This window comes from Pituophis catenifer, unplaced genomic scaffold (genome assembly GCF_029215685.1).
Source record: "Pituophis catenifer annectens isolate HBS135680 unplaced genomic scaffold, rPitCat1.0.hap2 SCAF_5, whole genome shotgun sequence".
In the NCBI taxonomy this organism is placed as follows: domain Eukaryota; kingdom Metazoa; phylum Chordata; class Lepidosauria; order Squamata; family Colubridae; genus Pituophis; species Pituophis catenifer.
This window is the reverse complement of record NW_027256885.1, coordinates 16,786,789-16,798,440: the sequence shown is the minus strand read 5'-3', so window position 1 is coordinate 16,798,440 and position 11,652 is coordinate 16,786,789. Positions and strand designations below refer to the sequence as shown.

Here is an 11,652-nt window from a genome sequence, read left to right as displayed (position 1 = left end):
TCTGTGGGCGTGGCTTATTCTGTGGGCGTGGCTTGGAGGTCATGTGACCGGGTGGGTGTGGCTAGCTGGTCATGTGACCAGATGGCCATGGCTATGTGTATAGGGACTACTCAGAGGGCTGAAAAAAGTCATTTCTGACAGGTCCTCGCACTTTTGACTGGTCCTCACACTTATGACCATTCTCACATTTATGCCCGTGCAGCATTCTTAACAACCGTGTCACTCATTTCACAACTGCTTCTCTTCACCATGGTGACAAGATAGGGCAAAAACGTAAAATGTGAGGACAGTCGTAAGTTCGAGGACTGATCAAAAGTGCGAGGACCAGTCAAAAATAACTTTTTCAGCCCTCTGAGTAGTCCATATGCATAAAAGGATACAGCAATAGAGAGGGATGAAGGAAGGGAAGGGAAATTAGAGTAGGAGTGAGGGTAAGAGAGGGAGGAAGAGAGGAGGAGAAGGAGAAAGGAAGAGGAAGTAGGGAGGAGAAGAAGAGAAAGTAAGAAGGAAAGAAAAGAGAGAGGTGGTAGGTTTGAGGAGAAAGATTGCTGTACAATAAAGAAGATGAAAGGGAAGAAAGCCAACCCCAAACAAATATAAAGATATTAAGATAAAGAAGATAAGTTAAACTTTAAAGAATAAAAGAGAACAAATATGAATAAATAACAATAATTAGAAACACACATACAAACATACATACAATGTATTTTCTTTGAACAGAGTATTTGGCCGGTTCACAAATTTAAACAGTGTTTAGTCATTTCAATTAAATTTACAATTTCTATATTTCCTTTTTGCCATATTTATTCCTCATCTATTTTTTTAAAAAAACAATATTACCCTTCATCCTCATCTCTAATCTTAATCAAATTCAATTTTTCCCTTCTATTCTATATTATACCCCTTCCCATTGTCATATATTTTTATATCCATCCTCACATTGGTTAATTATGTAATATTACAGTTGTTTAATATAAATTAATATAAATCAATTAGTTATATAACTTTTTTGTATATTAATCAATATGAACATGAATATTCCAATTATTTCCATGCCATCCAATTTCTTACAAATCAATTAATTATATTTACCAATAATAATAAACCAAATAATTTCCCCCATATATTCCTCCAAACCACAACTTAACCATTTCTGCTTTCAGAAATATACAATTAATAGTATCTCAATTATTACAATTCCCTAGTTAAATAGAGCTTTTTTTCTTTTGTGTTTTAAAATCTTGAACTCTCTTTTTCCCTAAATTTCCCATTGTTTGCACCTACCTTTTTTGGTGAGGAAAAAGAAAAGAAATCTGCCTGCCTAATTTTCCAACGTTGCAACAACAGCAAAGCAGTTTCAGTTTCGTTTTTCAGCATAGCTAGGGGAAAAAAAATCTGCTCCAGGACTCTTTGCAAGGAAGCAGCAGAGCCCTGAGCAAAACAGCTGAGACAAATCAGCTGAGAGTCGGGAGCCAATCTAATCAAGGGCTAATTAGCCTATGCTGAAGCTCCGCGGGCCAATAAAATTACAAAAAAACACCAAACCATTTGTTAAATTGCTGTCTCACCCGCCCCTCGCCCACCACTATTTATTGGCAATAGTGATGCGGAGGGGCGGGGCAAGCCAGCAATTTAACAAAGCCCCGCGGCAAGAATTTAAACAGTTTTTTTTCCTCTAGCCATCAGCTGGGACTCCGGAGGCAGCAATAGATTGGGAGTGGGCGGGGTAAGCGAACGGCCGGCGATCCAACAGAGCAGAGAGTGAGGGTGAGTGAAGGTGTGGGGGGGCAAGAGAGGGCTTTGGCGACCCCTGTGAAATGGCCGTTCGACCCCCAAAGGGGTCGCGACCCCCAGGTTGAGAACCACTGGTCTAAAGTGTTCTTCCCTCTGGCGGTGAACTGCACATACAGCACAAACTTAGGGAGAACTGTCTTTAGACACGCTTGATTGAAGTCCCCAGCCATGACAAAAGCGCCCTCTGGATGAGTTTGCTGCTGCCTGGAGAGGACGTCATATAGCTTAGAAAGTGCCATGCTGACATTGGCATCAGGTGGAATAGAAACAGCTATAATTATCACAGTGATTTCTATAGGCAGATATAATGGCCTACACGTGACAGTTATCAGTTCGACATCTGGGGAGCAATAAGTATAAGCTACTCTGCTGTTAACACACCAGTTACTGTGTATATAGATAAGAGTCATTCTCCCTTGCTGTTACCTGAGTCGCCATTTCTGTCAAAGCGATAAGTGACACGGCTTGTCAACCCCACTGCTGCATCGGGTACAGATGGATGTAGCCAGGTCTCCATTACAACCATCACACAGCTTTCACAGAGAAGCCGGTTTGCTGCCAACTGCAGCGCTAATTCATCAATTTTGTGGATGAGAAATCTGGCATTCATCAAAGACACTAGGCCCGTGATGGCAAACCTATGGCACACGTGCCACAGGTGGCACGTGGAGCCATATCTGCCGGCACGCAAGCTGTTGCCCTAGCTCAGCTCCAGCACGCATGCGCTCACCAGCTGATTTTTGGATGCCCACGCCACCCCTCCCCCCCAGGAGTCTCCATGTGGCCCGTTTTGGATGCCAGGTGCGGAGGCTCTGGGAGGGCATTTTCCCCCTTCCCAGGCTTCAGGAAAACTTCTGGAGCCTGGGGAGGGCGAAAAATGAGCCTTCCGGGCCCACCAAAAGTTGGAAAACGGGCAGTTTCCGGCCTCCGGAGGGCCAGGGAAGACTGTTTTTGCCCTCCCCAGGCTCCAAGAAAGCCTCTGGAGCCTTGGGAGGGTGAAAAACGGGCCTACTGGAAGTCTGGAAATGGGCCGTTTCCGGCCTCCAGCGGCTTCAGGGAAGCCTGCTAGACCCAAAACGGGGCACGGGGGGGGGGGGTCGTATGCGCATGGGTGAGGCGCAGGGAGCACTGAATTATGGGTGTGGGCACGCACATGCGCAACCACCCCGCTTTTGGCACACGACAGCAAAAAGGTTAGCCACCACTGCACTAGGCAGTTCTAGTCAGTGTGGCTGCTTTTGAAGCCGAGCCAGCAGACTGGCTCTACAGACACGCTTTTATTTCCGCTCCTTTTGCTTTCGTCTGCACCTCCCCGACCCGACCCCAATGTGCGCTACTCCGGTGACCCCGAGGACACAGAAAAAACCTTCCAAGCAGCCTCAATGGCTCTCTAAAAGGAATGCAAATGACCAGCTGTCTGCAAGGAGTATCTTTTTTTTCCCTTGGAAGATGTTTCCCTTTTCATCCAAGAAGCTTCCTTCCGTTCTGATTGAAGAACCAAACTGTTAGCCAGAACTGAAGAAGCTTCTCTGATAAGAAGCAAAACCTCTTCAAAGAAAAAACAAAGTCTAGTTGCCTCTTGAAAAAGCACCTTTCGGACAACCACAACCTGAATGACTGAGAAGATATATCTGTAGATATTTTAAAAAATATGTTTAAAATGATGTTTAAAGAATATTTGCAAGCAGCCCAGTGATGCCCTCGACGTGATGGCCCGGTGCCTGGAAGCGGTACGGGTCTGGATGGGAAGGAACAGACTTCGACTCAACCCTGCCAAGACCGAGTGGCTGTGGGTACCAGCATCTCGGTCCATAGGAGATGTTCCATCGCTGGCTATAGGGGGTGAAGCTTTACCCCCTGTAGACAGGGCACGCAACTTGGGTGTCCTCCTGGACTCACGGTTGAGTTTAGAAGACCATATAACAACCGTGACCAGGGGGGCATATGCCCAGATCCGTCTGGTGCACCAGTTGCGCCCCTACTTGGACCGAGATGCCCTAAGCAGTCACTCATGCGCTAGTCACCTCCCGTATTGACTACTGTAACACTCTCTACATGGGGCTGTCCTTGAGGACCACTCGGAGGCTTCAGCTGGTGCAAAATGCAGCTGCGCAGGTTGTGATGGGAGAATCCCGATACTCCCATGTAACACCTCTCCTGCGCGACCTGCATTGGTTGCTGGTTGCCCTCTGGGTGAGATTCAAGGTGCTGGTGATGACCTATAAAGCCCTACATGGCTTAGGCCCAGGATATTTGGCGGACCACCTGCAGCCAGCAACAACATCCCATCGCCCGGTTCGCGCCCATAGGGAGGGCCTGCTCAGGATGCTGTCGGCGAGACAATGTTGGCTGGCAGGCCCCAGGGGTAGAGCCTTCTCTGTGGGCGTGCCCACCCTCTGGAATCAACTCCCCTTGGGGCTCCGATTGGCCCGACCTTCACACCTTTCGCCGCGAATTAAAAACTTGGTTATTCGAGTCCCCCGGCCTGGACTGATGGGGTTTTAGACGGGTTTTTTCAGCTTTATCTGATTTAATTAGGCATTTTAACTTTGTATAATGGATTATTGTGGTTTTTATTGTTGTGAGCCACCCTGAGTCCGTTGGAGATAGGGCAGCATATAAGCCTAATAAAATAAATAAATAAATAAATAAAACCCCAAACCCCCCAATGATCACTTTGGAGCCCATGTTATTCATCCGGTCAATTTCCTTTTATTGATTAAATTAGCATTTCCATACAACTGCATAGCATTGACCACTTTTCTGAATAGAAAAGTCTAGAAAGCGTCGGTTGCAATCATGATTGATCGTTTTGTCGTGTCGTCCCCCCCCCCCCCCAAAAGATCAGGAGAAACCATGATTCTGAGTTAGGAAAAACTGCCGATTCCAGAACGGGTTTTGGATTCGGAAAACCGTGGATTCCAGAATGATGTAGATCAAAATGATAAATTGTGTGAAATTTATCGCCCTTCCCTGAAGACCCTTCACAGTCCCCACCCCAATAACTAGCAGCTCCAGGGACGAAGCCCATCATCCACTAATCAATCTCCCCAATCAATCTACACTTCCCTCCTGCTTTTGAGGTCCCGATCAACGGCGTCCGTTCCCAAGCGTCCCCTCTTGGTGTGTGTTGTGGCCTCTTCACTTCCCCCTTTTTTGGAGGGTGGTCTCCCGAAGCCCTTAACTTTCCTTCCTGTGTGGTGCTCCGAATCCTCACACGATGGGCTTCTCCAAGTCACCCCCTCCTCCCGCCCCACAGAGGCTTGGCGAATGGCCCCTGCCGGCCCTTCCTCTCCAGTTGTGGGGAACTCCTAGCCCAAAGATGGACCTCCGCTTTGCGCCCGACTTTCATGGTGCCTGACTTGCCAGCCAAGCTCAGTGATGCCTCTCTAGAGTGTGGGTGCAACTCTTCCAACGTCTTCTCTCTGGGGCCCGAGGTCATCTGTTGTTCAGTGTGGACACGAAGCAACGAGGGTCGGCCTGGCGCTGCCAATCGCCGTCCTCGAGAGGTGCCAGACGCTTGGCCGGGAGCGCCTCTCTTGGGTGAGAGAGGCCGGCGGCATTGATGTGGTTAGTCCTCAAGGCTTCGTCCCACTGCTGGCCAAAGGTATTGTGGTAGGGGTCCTGGAGTGCCCGGTAGTCGACGTTGGAAAGCGGGAAGGTGCGGGGTTCCCAAGGTGGCACGTTCTGGAGAGGAGACAAAGAGGAAGAACAGCAGGGATAGTGGAAGGGAAGGAGAATTCGGCAAAGGAAGACCCGTACAGGTAATTCTTGACTTATGACCGGTTACTTAGTGACCGTTTGTAGTTATGACATACCTCTGCTGGAATACAGGTAGTCCTTGACATCTAAGTATTCATTCGGTGACTGTTCAAATTTACATTGGCACTGAAAAAAGTGACCAATAACCGTTTTTCACACTTATGACCATTGCAGCATCCCCATGGTCACGCGATCCAAATTCAGACTCTTTGAAACCGACTCATATTTATGACGGTTAGTGTCCTGGGGTCACGTGATTCCTCTTCTTGCCAAGCAAAGTCAGTAGGAAAGAGCGATTTACTTAACAACTCTGCTACTAAGTCAACAGCTGCAGTGATTCACTTAATAACTATTGTGACTGACGAGCACAACGGAGTCCAAAATTTATGTTGCTAGGTGAGACAGTAGTTAAGTGAGTTTTGACCCGTTTTATGCTCTCGCCAACATTGTTCAGTGAATCACTGCCGTTGTGAAGTCAGCCACACATTTGTTAAGTGAATCGGGCTTCCCTGTTGATTTTGCTTGTCAGGTCGCAAAAGTGGAACCTGGGATACTGAATCTGAATTTTGATCACGTGACCATGGGGATGTTGCAAGGGTCATAAGTGTGAAAAACATAAGTCCCTTTTTTCAGTGCCGTTGGGACTTTAAACAAACTGTTGTAACCCAAGGACTTCCTGTAATCCCAATTTTCAATGTTTCCTGCTGGCTTCCCCTATACAGTCAACGAGGAAGCCAGCAGGAAGCCAAGGTTACATGAGCTCCTTGCTTAATGATAGCAATCAGGACTTCCAGAATTGCTATCATTAAGCTACAACATTGTGTTTTGCGACCACATCTCTTAGCGACTGAAATCCTGCTCTTGGTTACGGTCCTAAGCCGAGGACTGCTTCCAATTTCTGTCATAACTTGAGGACTCTGCATTGTTGATGTAGTAACCAAGTCCTCTGAAGCAGCCTCACCTGGATCTCGTCTGTATTGAAGGAAGAGTCTTCGCTGAAGGAATTCCCTCCTCGGCCTCTTAACACCAGGGACGTTGGGACGTTGAAGGGGTCCGGGCTGAGCGACGTGGTGGGCGAGTTGGCACCCTGAGGGTAGTGAAGACTGTTTGGCAGGCTCTCCTGGCAGCCGGGAGGAGGCACCCAGCGCCCGTCGGCTTTATGGGAGGAGCTCCTGGAAGGAGAACGGAACAGAGAGCAGGAAGCCTAACTTAGCAGGGTCTCTAAAGAGATCTTGGGACGGTGGATGGAGCTGGGGGAGTGTCTTATTCCTTCCATCCCAAAGATGGAAAGGTGTGTCAGTCGACAGATATGCCTCCAAAAGGAGATCAGAGATGGGGGCAGGTTTTGGGGCGTGTGAGAAACACTGGGAAAAGAGATGCTCCAAAGCGTGCCAGGCCCAACCAGAGACTGCAAAGAACGTTCCAGAATGGGTGTTGGTCCTACCTGATACACCCTTTTTCGGCAGGAACAAGAGACTCCAGGCATGGGGTATCACTCTGTCTTCTGGCTCTATGGACTGAGTTCAATCTTAAAGAGATGCCCTCCTCTACACACGCTCCCAGATTCAACGATGTCCCACGAAGTTTCCAGGATACTGCACCTGCAATGACCCCTCCAAGACCAGACCCCCAAATCAGGGTGGGGCTGGAGTCTCTCGTTCCTGCCGAAAAAGGGTGTATCAGGTAGGACCAACACCCATTTTCCAGCTAGGAACTCAAGACTCCAGGCATGGGACTTACCAAAGCCAACAGTCCTCAAGGGTGGGAAGAAGTCTGGTCCTCCAATCCGGGTGTCTCCAACACAAGTTGCAGAACCCTCCGTCCAAATGCAGCCTCTGCTGAGGCATAAGCATCAATCCGGTAGTGTCGGATGAACGGAGAGGGAGATGACCATGTCACCGCTCTGCAGATCTCTTCCACCGATGTGCTAGTTGCCCAGGCCGCGCTGGTAGCCGCACTGCAAGTCGAATGAGTGGTTATCCCCCCTGGGCCGAGGCAGTGACTGAGCTTCATAAGCTCTGGCGATGGTAGCCCTGATCAATCTGCCCACTGCTGAGCTGGTAAGCTTCAGCCCCATCGTAGCTGGCAAGAAGGATACAAATAAGGCCTCCGATCTCCTAAACGACCTTGTCCTCTTAATGTAAATCTTTAATGCTCGTCTTACATCCAGCTTATGCCAGAGCTTTTCCCTGGGGTGAGATGGATTCGGGCAAAAATCCGGAAGTACCAATTCTTGTGCCCAATGGAACCACGAATTAATTTTGGTCATGAAGGCCAGATCTAAACGTAGAACTCCTCTATCTGCATGAAAGATACACAAGTCTTCCCTCACAGAGAGGGCCGCAAGCTCCGAAATGCGTCTGGTCGATGTAACAACCACAAGGAAAAGAGTCTTATATGTTAAGAAACTGAGGTGGACCTGCCTAAGCGGATCAAAAGGTGTAGTAGACAAGGCCTGTAACACCTTCTGGAGATCCCAGGTGGGATAACGGTGTACCACTGCTGGTCTCAAGTTAGTCGCCCCCCTGAGGAAAATCCTTACATCAGGATGTTGAGTAACAGAAATTCTCCTCCCACACGATAACACTGAAGCTAAAGCAGCCACTTGCCTACGAAGGGTTTCTGGTGATAAACCTTTCTCCAACCCAGCTTGCAGAAACTCTAGAAGCTGCTGCACTGTTGCCTTGGTCGCCTGAATCCTCCGCCCCGAGCACCACAAACAGAAAGTTCGCCAGGTAGTTATAAATATGTGCCGTCGACGGGCGCCTGGCAGCCTGCATAGTCTCTATCACGCTTGTGGTGAAATTTCTCCCTTCAAGCAATCGCTGCTCAACCTCCACACAGTTAAGTGAAGCCATTGCAGATCTGGGTGACAAACGGGTCCCTGAGAGAGGCAGACCCTGTTGGGCGGGATCTTCCAGGGCGGTGCGACCGATTCACCAGATCCGCAAACCACGGTCGCCGTGGCCAATGAGGAGCTACCAGGATGAGCTCTGCCCTGAAGTGAAGAATCCAACTGATGACCTTCGGAAGCAGTGCCAGTGGGGGGAAGGCATATAACAGGCCCTCGGGCCAAGGGCAATGAAGAGCGTCTACTCCTTCCGCTCCCTCACACGGGAACCAAGCGAAAAACCGGGGTAGCTGGGCATTCGTCCATGAGGCAAAGAGGTCGATGGTTGGCTGACCGAAACATGTCACAATCTCCTGGAATAATGTCGGGTCCAGCCGCCACTCCGACTGATCTAAGGCCTCCCTGCTTAGCCAATCCGCCCACGTGTTGTCCTGTCCAGCCAAATGTTCTGCTTTGATGGACCTCAAATTTTGCTCCGCCCAACGACAGAGCCTCTCTGCCTCCTTCATGAGAGTCTGGGATCATGTACCCCCCTGCCTGTTTACGTGGGCTTTTACTGTAATGTTGTCTGTCATAAGGAGTACATGGCGGTTCAAGAGGTAGGGCCTGAAGTGCCTGAGTGCCAAGCGTGCCGCTCTCAGCTCTAGCCAATTGATGCACTTCCGTGCCTCCGCCTGTGACCAAACACCCTGCGCCATCTAATGCTGGCAATCAGCTCCCCATCCTACTAAACTGGCATCTGTGGTCACTGTGACTCTCTCCTGTACTAGGAAGTAACATCCCTGTGACATCCGTCCAGACATCCACCAGCTCAGGGATGCTCTGACCAACCCCGGAATCCTGACCTTGGTCCGTGACGTTGCCCTTCCTGACTTCTGAAATGGTAACATGAACCATTGCAGAGGCCTGGTGTGAAACCTCGCCCAAGGCACAATCTCTGTGCACGAAATCATCTTGCCTAACAGGGTGGAGAGCTGTGCTAAAGTCACTCTGGGTGCAGCCATCACCCATCTGGTCAAACTCTTGATATCCTCCAACCTGTCCGGAGACAGGAACACCTGGCACTGAATGGTGTCTATAATCGCCCCTAGGTGAATGAGGCGATTTGTCGGGAGAAAATGGCTCTTCTCTACATTTATAGAGAAACCGTGAGCCTGCAGATATTGGACTGTGGTATTCAGATCCGACTCCGCCCGAGCTAGAGATGTTGACTGCAACAAAATGTCGTCCAGGTAAGCCTGGAGACGAATCGGCTTGGACCTGAGTACCTCCAATGCCGCCAGGATCTTTGTGAAGACCCTGGGAGCAGAGGCTAGGCCGAATGGAAGCGCTCGGTATTGGAGATGTCTGCTGTCGTAATAAAACCTCAGGTACTGTCTGTACTCCTGATGAATCGGAATGTGCAGATATGCATCTGTGAGGTCGATGGAGGTCAAGAAATCCCCCCTCCGAACATTTGCTAAAATTGACCGGAGGGAGTGCATCTTGAACCTCCGATACCTCAAGAACTTGTTTAGGCCCTTCAGGTTTAGAATTGGTCAAAGTCCCCCCGAGGGTTTTTGTATGACAAACAGCATTGAGTAATAACCCTTTCCTTGTTCTGATAAGGGGACGGACTCCACTGCTGCTATGTCTATCAGATGCTGAATGGCTGTTTCCATACACCTTCTCTTTGTTACATCTCTTGACTTTGGGCAACAGACAACCCTTGGGGGAACCGCAAGAAATTCTAGAGCTAGACCTGAAGTGATGGTCTCCCTTACCCATGCATCTGTGGTGGATTTCTCCCACTGGTCTGCAACAAGGCCTAGCCGGCCACCAATGGGAGCTTCGAGCCTCCAGTCAACGGGACCTGCGAAAGGAACGTGAATTCCCTCCATGAAAGGAACGCTTGGGCTGGCCTGCTCTGTTCCTATCTGACTGCCCCATCCCCGACTGATGGAACTGCCCTGCTTGACTGCCCTGGCCTTGGTAAAACCGTCTCTGACCTTTATAGAAACCTGCTCCCCTATAGGGACGAAAATAAGACCTCCGATCCTGCGAAGTAGTTCAGGTGTCCGCCTTTCGTGATAAAGCTGGAAGAACCTTCTTCCTGTCCTTTGGTTCAGATAAAAGGGGATCTAAAGCTGACCCAAATAACTTGGACCCTTTAAAGGGAACAGAGGCCAAGCGCCATCTATGCTTGGAATCTGCCTGCCAATTCTTTAACCATAAGAGCCTCCTAGCCGTCACCATAGAAGCAATGGCTCGCGCTCCAAATTTTGCTGAATGTAGTGTGGCATCAGCTGTATACTCCGCTGCCGCCACTATCTTACTGAAATCCTGATGAGCTGAGATCTGAAACTGGTACCCCCGTCCTGCATCTGTTTAAGCCACAACAGTGATGCCCTGGTGAAGAAGGACGCTGCCGTGGCTACTTTGATCCCCCAGGCCACCGCCTGGTGAGCCCTCTTAAGAGCCTGCTCTAACTTACAGTCATCCGGTTTTAGCACCTCCTCTGGTTCGGCTAAGGTAGCTGAGGAAGAGGACAATGCTAACACTGGTTCATCCACATCCGGGATATTCAGGAGCTCTGTGAGAACGGGTGTGGTGTTATAAAATCTCCTTTCATAAGAAGAGGAGCTGGTATGAGTTCCTGGCGAATCCCAGTGTTTCCTAATCATGTCTAGAAACATCTGGGGAGCTGGTATAATATCAGTTTCTGCAACCGGTTCTGAAAACAGTAAATCTGCTGGATCCTGTTCTGATCTAACCCCCGTCTCTTCTGAAATACCCTGCTTCGTGGTGACCTTAGCCTTCATGAGCAAAGCCTTAAAAAGATGTGGTCTAAACAACCCCTTGAATACAGGCTGTTCCGGTAACAGACCTTCTTCCTAAGATAATTCCTGATCCCACCGCTCAGAAGCACCTGCTAATGAGCCCTCTGACTCTGAAGAGGAAACTGAGACCTCAGATTCCAATTCTGGCTGTGACCTAGCTGGTCTCTGTTCAGCAGAACTCTGTGGCTTAACCACCTCCACATTCTTCCGCTGTGATTTTTTGGACTTAGCCTGACCAGCTGCAAAGCCCCGCTGCACTGCCTCAGCAATCCATTGCTGCACAATCGCAGGCAACTCAACTTCCTGTCCAGTGGCCTGGCCCTCTGGTTGAGGTGCCACCGCAGGTGAAGGAGATAGACTCTGCTCCTGTTCCTCTACCTGCTCGCTTTCCAAAGGTGGAGGAGACAATTCTCTAGACACTAACAA

At 49.3% G+C, this 11,652-nt stretch overlaps 1 protein-coding gene across 3 annotated transcripts in view; it reads right to left on the bottom strand.

The window, feature by feature from the left end:
• Positions 1-4,497: 4,497 nt before the first annotated feature.
• The window catches only part of LOC139317438 (KAT8 regulatory NSL complex subunit 1-like), a 58,089-nt gene continuing 50,934 nt past the window's right edge, over positions 4,498-11,652 (bottom strand). For 2 of the 3 annotated variants that reach the window (XM_070944497.1, XM_070944498.1), the window contains exons 12-13: positions 6,518-6,728; positions 4,498-5,481 (exon numbers count right to left, since the gene is read on the bottom strand). In XM_070944497.1, coding sequence (XP_070800598.1) covers positions 5,233-5,481; positions 6,518-6,728 — 460 coding nt within the window. In that variant the 3' untranslated portion in view covers positions 4,498-5,232. The remainder of the gene's footprint in view (positions 5,482-6,517; positions 6,729-11,652) is intronic. The other variant, XM_070944499.1, reaches the window with a different exon arrangement.